Source organism: Panthera uncia, chromosome B4 (assembly GCF_023721935.1).
Source record: "Panthera uncia isolate 11264 chromosome B4, Puncia_PCG_1.0, whole genome shotgun sequence".
In the NCBI taxonomy this organism is placed as follows: Eukaryota; Metazoa; Chordata; class Mammalia; order Carnivora; family Felidae; genus Panthera; species Panthera uncia.
The window spans coordinates 26,711,503-26,721,476 of record NC_064809.1 but is presented as its reverse complement, the minus strand read 5'-3'; the positions used below and the strand labels follow the sequence as shown (position 1 = coordinate 26,721,476).

Sequence of the window (9,974 nt, the reverse complement as noted above, 5' to 3'; positions counted from 1 at the left end):
GTTTATTTGGAATACGTGTGCTACTGTGCAGGCCAGCCATCCTGAAAGAGCAAGTCTTTACATTGTGCGGATACAGGAGCTCCTGGGAGACATTCATCTGTGCTCTGCTGGCGTTAGTCTTCACCCACCTCCACCCCTCATCACCTTCAGGCGTCTGGTGCTGCCTGAACTGGGGGCGATGACCAGCAAGCGGCGATTGGCCATTACCAGTTGTGTCTTCTCCTGGAACCCTCTCTACCTGCCTTACGTTATTAATGGTGCCCAAAGAAATGATGAGCAGATACAAAGTTTCTGTGGGGTTACAGAGCCTTGTTTTCACCAAGTTTCGGGAGTTTTCTTTCTTTCTTTCTTTCTTTCTTTTTTTTTTTGAGATGCTTCTGCTTAGCATTCCTGACAGGCCTGAGTGTGAGGGCTCAAATTTCAGCTGACCCAAGTGGGGAGTAATTCATTGATTTTTATAATCCGTAGGTTACTGCTTTTCTCCCTGGCTCCGACATATGGTTTTCATTTCTAATTTCTGCCATATGCTTCTCAACTTGAACTTGCTCTTGTCTCTCTCTTGCTCCGTGACAGTGAGTGTCACGCATGTTGGCCCTGCTACAGGGTGGAGTGAAGGGTAGCGGGAGAGAGATGTCTTGCTCCTTCAGCTTAGCCACAGGCCCCAGCAGACCTGACTTCTGTATGGAAAAGGGGACAGGTGATCTTATGAGGAGTGTTTCCTCCTCACTCCCAGTCAAGGCAATGCCACGAATGGTTGGACAATCCGGACTTGCCTTCGGGTTCAAGTTTCAGTCACTGAGCAGAGGCCACAGAATCAGGACCTTCCTGTCTTCTATAACAAACACAACTGTGATAGGGGCTCTCGGAAGTCAAAGCCAGGAATCTGCAGGCACTCTGCCCGCCTCTCCGCACTGCTGATGAACCCAAGGACTGTTTCAATGGGCAGATTGCTAGACCGTATCGACCTTTCTAAGAGGTCTCAATCCGAATTGTAGTCTTAACCCTCTTTTTTTTTTTTTTTTTTTTTGAAACAAAGCGTGCAGGCTAGGGGGTGGGGTGTTCTTTCTTTAGTGTTATTCTTTATCATCCCCCTCCTTCTTCGCTCGGTGGGTCCCAAAGTGGACCAACCCCCACTCCTGGAAAAGGGCCTCCCACCACGCAGACTCTTAAAGGTCACTTGGAATCTGTCTCTTAAATCCTGTCCTGAGTAGCAACTCTCCTCCTACAAACAGATGTACAGAATCTGCTGTTAAAAACAAAAGCAAAAGAAAACGCAGAACTCCCCCAGGCCTACGAGCCCTGCCTGAGACGCACTCCCACCCTTCATTCCGTCCCCTAAGCACAGATGGATCTGGCAGAAAATGGTCCAGACACAAAAGTCACTGCTCGCAAGAACTTGGGAAGCTGGGAGTGTTTCTCTAAAGCTCAGATATTTAGACGGTGGGAGTTCTGCTGGTCACTTTCCAAGAGCTGCTAACCTGACACTTCATTGTGTACTGCTTAATCATTTTAAACAAAACAAAACAAAGCAAAATAGCCAAAACACACAAACACAATCTCTGGGGCGGGGAGGGGGGCAGGAGAGGGGGTCATGGATGAAGTGGTGGCTGAATCAGATTTTCCATTAGTCGTTTCTGCTCAGAGCTGGGAAGCAGTTGTGTCCACAGCGGATCGGCTTCGCCCTTCCTCCTCGGGAGCCCGAGGCCGAGCTGCCATCACAGGAAGTCGTTCTGCGGCTGCAGGAGGCAGTCAGGGTCTGGTTCCGGAGCCATCCACGTTATTACGCATTTGAGCTCCACGTTAACAACACTTCACCAACAGTGCGACAGAACAGAAAAAGTTCTACTTCGAATTTGCACGTGGATCCAAACCTTAACCTACGACTTCAGTGAGGAAACCAGCATCTCGGAGACTAGATGCGTTTTAAGGGACTTCTAAAGAATTCCATGTTCCAAGCGGCATGGAAAAGAATTCTGAAGACACACTCAGGAGCTGTGCCCCATTAGCGGGCGGTTTTCTGCGGTCTGCAGAAACGTAAGGTTGAATGGGATAATGAAGATACTTGGTTTTCGATAATTTAGAAATTGTCTTCAAAAAAAGGGAACTCGAGCTGTATTACCAACATTCTTTCCCTTGCTTTGCACATCAAAAAAGACAAATACATTTCATATGCAATGCCGCATGTAACGTTTAGTCCAAATGGTCAAAATTATAGCTTTTAATTTTATAAGCCCCAAAGTACGAGACACGACCAGTTAGCATCCGTGCGAGAAAACAATGACAAACACAAAATAGGAACACTTGTTTTTTCCAGCCACAAATAATAATGGAGAGTTATATATGTATGAGAAACAGTAATAATAAGAGAATAATCAGCATTAAGTTCAAAACTTCCAGGAAAGCTATTTTGGATTAGATAATGTTTTACTTCAGAATATGCAAGTTTAAAAGTCAAATTGTCAAAGTTCTCCTCGCCACACACCAAAGATTTATATACAGGCTGGAATCCAGAAGTTAAGGTTCAAAGTATAAATATTGATAATTGTGGCTAAATTCAGAATGGTTTCAGAAAGATGATACAATTTCAAATAAAAACTGAAAGAAATTTTGCTTTGTGATCTACATAGGTTACTCTATTTTTTTCTCTTCAGGATCCTTTTCTTTCTCTTGAGGAGTCAGCTAAATCTCAAATTATTTTGATTACAAGAGGTTTTTAGATGGGATCAGCAAATTTAGGAGGAAGTCAGAGCAGAGTGAATACATATGGATATATGTATGTGCCTATATGTGGACGTATATATATACACGTATAACTTCTTCCATCTGCAATGCAGAGGGAAGAACCCCCCCACAAAGACCTCCCTGTGGCCCCCCTCAGTTCTCAGATGACTTGAGAGATTCACCAACCGTAACAGAGTGACCTCTTCCCCATTAAAACTTTTCCCGGGAAGAAGTTTCTGCCACTCCTAACACGGAGACTTGGCCCATGTCCTTTGCGGGGAAAGCAAGAGCCCACGACAACTTTTCACAAGAGCCAAAATCTGGAAGGAAGTAGAAGACTCGGGGTAATGGGTAAGGACCAAGACTGCAGAGAAGCGTATTTGAGACGACTGCTCAGGACGACTTCGGTTCTGTATTGTTTATTACAGTCCAAATGCATGAAGTTCTTAGGAAATCAGATCAGATGGTACAGATAAAAATGGGCCATGAAAGCCCGGTCGGAGGTGTTTTTGGGCCAAATTGCAGACCACCCAACAGTTCACATTTTAGGAATTTGAAATGTCTAAAAATAGATAAGGTGGTTTCTCAAAAAAAAAAAAAAAAGAGAGAGAGAGAGAGACAGAGAGAGGGGGGAAGGAAGGACAGGAAAGGGAAGGAGGAAGGAAGGCGACAAGAACCCATTCAGGAAGTGTTCGCTAACGAGAACACCTTACTTAGAAAGGAGGGGCAGAAGCATGAAGACCCATTAACTCTGTGCACGTTACTGCAACGGTAAACACAGCAGAATGCATAGGCCTCGTAATACTTCAGGGATGGCATATATATAATGTCTCTAGCGCTTTTAAAAAATATGCCAAGACTAATAATTAAGGACCATCCCAGATAAAAATACATATTTCATAGAGGAGCAGGGGGAAGGGGGAGGAAAGTTTGGTCCCACGGTTGATCCTGGGACCTATCAAGATGAAACCATGTTTTTTTGGTAATCCTAGAGGATATGGCAGCAAAAATAGTTGTAAGGATGTTGGCTGGTTTTAAGAGGGTTATTTTCAAATATAACCTTACAGCTACATTTGCAAAAGCATCTTCGTGAAAAGTTTATTAACCCTGTAAACTGTCTATAGTGACATCTCTAAGATAAAATAAAAGTGGCTGAGGTGTGAGTGGGCAAGGGACGTGTGCTTTAAAGCAAAATCCGAGCCCTTTTGGGGGCTCCTCTCACACAAAGGGATACAGACTCTTAAATAAAATAATACTTCCTTAAAAATCTGCCACCTCACAATTGTTTACATCATAGAAAAATAGCATTTTTGTAAAAAGAAATAGAGTTACTTTGTTAAAATGGTCTATTTTAAACCAGCAGTCATTTCTCATATAAAGGATTTCTAAACATCCATACAGAACATAAAAATAGTACGGAGTGCAAAGCAGACAGTGGCATGTTTGCGAGTGATCGAAGGATTTCACTGCCAGATAAATAATACTCTGAGTACATTATGGTACAAGTTTTAATCTTTTAGAAAGTTAAAAGGTATCGCTCTTATCCTCTGATGGCAAGCTACTTATAAACAGAGTTACTTGCAGCAGCAGAAGGCCAAATTGTTTAGAAATGGGTCAGATGTATTCATCACGTCTCCCCTAAACTCAAAGCGCCGGGACGCTGGGCAGTTGGCCCACGTCCCAAACTCCTTAACGCAAGCGCGGACCACAGGCCGTGGAGACGCAGAGGGGAATTTACGACATTCACAGTCCTTTTAAAATCGTTCACGTTTGAATTTTCACATAGAACCAGATTAACACCAAACTATCTACCAGCTTGGCGAAACCCGTCACGAAGGAGAGTTTATGTGACTCCTTTGCAAATACAGGCATTCACTCTTTATATTATAAAAACAGATGGTTTCAACGGACTAATGCTTTATTTCCACACAGCGATTCCGTGGGGACGACGAAGTTCTCGGTGGCAGTGGTAAAGGATGTTACGGTACACGAAGGGCCAGTAGTCTCCAGCTTACACACGGGCAAGTCGGGCTGACGGGCTAAACGAGAGAACACTCAGTTAGTAAACTCTGGCGGTCCCGTGCTCAACTGGCGTCTCCTCACACCCTCTCCACTCTGCTAGGGTCGTATGAATCTGTATAAAAGAAAAAAAAGAACAAAAAGAAAAAAATTAGTAGTATATTCAATTTGCGTGTTTTGGTTTAACCCTCAGACCATAAATAAGTATGTTTAGGGAGCAAAATCCACAAGTGTAGAGTTAATGCTTCAACATTTAAACAATATTATTTTCACTGAGAGGCAAAAAAACCTTATCATCAAAAGGCTGTTTCGGGGCGCCTGGGTGGCTCAGTGTTGAGCGTCAGACTCTTGATTTCAACGGAGGTCACGATCCCTGCCTGGGATCTTTTCTCTTTCCTTTTCTCTTTTCTTTTTTTTCCTTTCTTCTTTTCTCTTTTATTTTCTTTTCTTTCTTTCCTTTATCTCTCTCTCTCTTTCTCTCTCTCTTTCTCTCTCCCCCGCCCCTCTCCCCAGCCAGCACGAACTCTCTCTCTAAAACTAAAAAATCAAAAAATTCTTAAAAAGGCTATTTTAAAAGGACATGTATGATCACTACCTAATCATAGATAGAAAAATGTTAGTTGCTTAATTTCTGATAATCTTTTCCTGTTGTCCACAGTGGAACAACATTAACTTTAAATACAACACATAAACCAGCAAAGGCATGCTTGCCTGATACCAAGGATTTTGTTTGCTTGTTTTGTTTTTGTTTCTTATAAATTACAACTCCACTGAAATCTTGCTTTAAAAAATGCATCTTTGTGATCAAATGCTGTCCCTGGAAGGCTTGAGGACCCTGAAATCTTGACTGCTTGGCCAGCAATGAGAGGCCTCTTGTCTCCGGCCGCCATCAGTCAGCAGACAGGCCCAGGCCTGGACACAGGCCTGTTCACACACTCTTCTAGGCCTTTCCCACGCACAGGGGTGTAGGAGCCTGGGCCACCACACTGACCCGTTCTACAGCCCACAACTGGAAAATCCCAGCCTGGGCCCGAGTGAGCTGCGTTTCCAAAATGGGACGCCATGCAGAACGATGGTCCGAAGCTGCCATTAGTCCTACAGCTGGGTGATTTTGATCTGACCACCCCGGGATTCACAGTCCTCCAGGATCCACATAAGCCCCAAGGCCACACGTGTGCCTCCTACGGCCAGAATTTCCTGCCACAGAAGCTCAAAGGCGTCCTGACTTTTATTTAAGAGAAAATGCTTAGGAAATCTAGGAGGATTGGTACAATTTGACGGTTATAAAAACGGTGGCAGAACGATCTTTTCCCAAACCCATCTGGACCCCTGTACATCACAAAGGCCACGTACATCCCAATTTCTCTAGCCACAAAATGTGCTACCACGTCTCCTCACACCTTCTCGGCATAGCCACCATGTGTTTAGTGCACGTAAGACAACCATGACGCTAAGGGCATGCCTACGGCGCTTTGAGCCCGACATCACAAGCCGGATAGGACAAAGCGTCTGCGTTTAGGAAGAGCAGTCTGCTCCTCCTCGAACGTGATTTACCGCACCACTGGGCTGAAAGCAAGTGGAGTCCAGGTGGGTCAGCTGCCTTCTGACATGTTACGCTGAACGACGCCCAGTGTGACGACACAGGATGTGAGCAGCTGAGCGCTACGCTTCTGTGCTCAGTCAGCCTCTGAGTGGGGCTGCTTCTGAGTGGGGGGCCTCCTCTGAGCAAAAATATCTTCTTCTCCACTGAGAATGAGGAGAGCGGTCACTAATGGATGACACGGTAGGAAGGGCACGCTTTCAGCTGGTGACAGGCCAGGAGGCTGAGCATCCACTGAGCCTTGAGGTACACAGACAGTGGGCACTGAGCAGCTCACCTCGGACCAGGCACCGGGAGACACCTCCACAGACCGTGCGTGTACCCCCGAGCCCCACTGATGAAGCTAAGGGCCCGGAGCCAGGGAACTGGGGCTAGAACTCTGGAGAACAATGGGCTCCTTCTTCAGATCATGGAGCATGTAGGTCCAATAAAAATATAACGTGAGCCACATAACATTACTTAAAATCTTCTACAAGCTGTGTTAAGGCAAATGGAAGGAAACAGGTGAAATTGATTTTAATAATATATCCCATTTCACTAAATCTATCAAAAACACGATCATTTCAACAGGTAATCAACATAAGAATTGTTGAGAAATTTAAACTTTTCTATCTGCTAAGTCTCTGAACTCTGGCATGTATTTTACACGTACAGCACATCTCAGTTCGGATGAGCCACATTTCAAACGCTCAAGGACCCACATGTAATAAGGAGCTAGCAGATCTAGAAGACAGACAGGTTACCGAGTAGTTAGAATCCTGGTTCTGGTGGGCAATATTTCAGGTGAAGACAATTCAGTAAGGCCCAACCCTTGTGGATATTTTGTGTATTAACACCCTCGAGGGCTACTGCCCTTGACATCGTGCTGACATCCAGCCTTCCGACAGACGGCTCCATCACACCCTCCCTGGCTGGTCTCTCCTTGTTCCCTCCCGCACCCATACGGATGGAGTGTGCCGCCAAAGCTGATGGAGCCAGCACGTTCTGAGCACTGCCAGTGCCTGGGATTACACTTCCAAATTGGAACACAATCCACCCAGAAGGGATGGACTGCTGTCACCTGAGTTAGTTTTGAGGTGCTGACTTCTTGGCCAGAGCCCCAAAAGACCACTAAAAAGATGTCAGCTGAAAGGACCGTCTTTCAGCGGCGTGAAGTACTTTATGATGCAGTAGGCGCTCCATCACAACACAGATCATGAAGTTCTAGAAGGGTGTGTGCATGTGTGTACGTTGGCGGGGGCGGGAGGAGGTTACAGATACTCACGGTATAGTTTTATTTTAAAATTCCAGAACAAAATCCAAATCTAAGTGGGCTGTGAATTCAGGAGCAGTGAAGTCGTTCCTGCACACTGGGCTGAGGGGGGCAGGGGAGGGGCGGGGGCGGAGACGATTCTTGCACATAAAATGATAAAATGTATCAAAAGGAAAACAAAGTCCAAGAAGTCCATCTGTGAAAACGCAGTAAGGCTTTACTCTAACTTGTAAAATGATGAGTGGAAAAGGGAACATATCTCAGAGTTTGACTATCTCAGTCACATGATCCACATTCCTCTCCAGATGATTGATTTTGTGTAGGCCTGGTGACCAGTCCATGAAGGACTGACGGAGGTTCACCCGAGCCCCGTCCTTCGGGGTGTCCTGCTATGCAATTGCTTAAGAATGTCACCAGTAGCTGTGTGGCATCATGAGTATCTCTCTGCCTTTAGATTTTGGGTCATTTCATTATTTATTAACAAATGCATCAGGTGGAGAGGAGAAAAAAAAAATTCTACTTGTTAGTCACTATGGTTAAAAAAAAAAAATAAGGTCATGGAAGAGGTATTTTAGATGGCTAGCTAACACTAAAATTGGCACGATCTACATGTTTTCAGATACCTCTCCAACCTCATTCACATGCCAAGGGATCACGCTAAAAATTGAGGGGCACTTGACTGAACTAAAACTTCTGTGTTACAAAATACTGCCCAGAATATGTGCCCATGGACTGAGACATAGAAATCTTTACACCCTGGTGTTTTATTATAGCAGGATTTGTCTTATTTTATTTTTTAAAAATGTTTATTTATTTATTTTGAGAAAGAGAGAGAACATACGAGCAGAAAAGGGGCAGAGAGAGAGAAAGAGAGAGACAGTGGGGGGAGGGGAGATAGAGAATCCCAAGCAGGCTCCATGATGTCAGTGCAGAGCCTGATGTGGGGCTCGATCTCACGAACTATGAGATCATGACCTGAGCCGAAATCAAGAGTCGGACGCTTAACCCACTGAGCCACCCAGGCGCCCTGGATTTGTCTTATTTTAAAATTCTTACAATTCTCAGGATGAGACAGGACTGATAAAGAAACTCATTTTAACTCGTACTGAAAAGCAAGTGGGCATATTTGGGGAGGTGGGGCCGGGGGGACCAAGAGAGGAGGAGAAACCTAATAAATCCCAACAGCTTAAAACATGGGCCGTGTAATGCTTTTTCTGCCCTTATGGCAACGGTTCCACATCCTAGTGTTCTCTTTCTCAGAAAAGACCAACTTTGTTAAGTCAGATGATCCGACAGAGCCCTGACAAATGGCTTGTTTCAATGATGTATTTTGTATAAGGAACCAAGCAACACCATCTAACACTCCTAAGAATCATACGGCATTTGTGGGAAAATTTTTAAAGTGCCAAGTAGGCGTTTCATGAAACAAAAATTCTGGATTTTTCTAGCTGAAAACAAGCGAGCTTGTCCACTGACTTTTAAATCCTTGGATTTCACCACAGGAAGCAGAGAAAGGGGGTGTTCAGGAAGACTAGAAGGCTGGGCTCCGGAGGTGGGCCTGGGACCCAGGGTCCCCGCTGTCCCGCACACAAGGGAAGAGATTCGCCTTGCTGTAAAAAGGTGTGAATGATTCATGGTCTCTTCTGTCTGCGGTTTGCATGTGGGCCTTCTGACATGTACAACTCTTCTTCGAATCAGTTCTAGGATACATAATCGATAATTCCCCAGCCCTGAAGAAAACGCCAGAAACAGAGATCCCTGTTCGTGTCAGAGCTGAGGCTGAGACTGTGTTTGGGGAAAATCCCTGTTGCCACTGGGAACCCGCCTTGTGGTCTGAACCAGAGCAGCTCTGAAGGTGTGAAGGGGACAGAAGGGAGAGGGCCCAGAGGCGTGCCAGGCCCTGCTGCCGAAGTTCTCTGTCCTGGGCTTTACTGCATAAGACCATAGGGGACCTTATGGGACACGGCTGGTGGGTGAACTTTTTTTTTTTTTTTTTAATATTTAATTATTTGGAGAGAGAGGACGTGAAAGGGAGAAGGGTAGAGACAGAGGGAGACAGAGGATCCGAAGTGGCTCTGTGCTGACGCCAGAGAGTCCGACGTGGGTCTTGAACCCACGAACCGTGAGATCATCATGTGAGCCGAAGTCGGACACTTAACCGACGGAGCCCCCCTGTTTAGGGTGTTGACACAGTGCAAACTGCTCCTTTTGTTTACTAAAGCTTTTTAAAGTTTCATAAATGGCCGGTAGCAAAAACATAAAATGAGGGTCAAAGGATTTTGGAAGGTACAATGTAAGACAGCATCCTGGGCTGGGTAGTTTACTTAATCATATGATTAGGTTGGTATAAAGAGCATGTGGGGGGTCTGGGGGGAGCGCTTG

At 45.2% G+C, this 9,974-nt stretch overlaps 1 protein-coding gene across 4 annotated transcripts in view; it reads right to left on the bottom strand.

Annotated features, from left to right (window-relative positions):
* Window positions 1-332: 332 nt before the first annotated feature.
* The window catches only part of JCAD (junctional cadherin 5 associated), a 42,282-nt gene continuing 32,640 nt past the window's right edge, over window positions 333-9,974 (bottom strand). For 3 of the 4 annotated variants that reach the window (XM_049624759.1, XM_049624760.1, XM_049624762.1), the window contains one exon: window positions 333-4,760. In XM_049624759.1, coding sequence (XP_049480716.1) covers window positions 4,624-4,760 — 137 coding nt within the window. In that variant the 3' untranslated portion in view covers window positions 333-4,623. Of the gene's footprint in view, window positions 4,856-9,974 lie in introns of all 4 variants that reach the window. The other variant, XM_049624761.1, reaches the window with a different exon arrangement.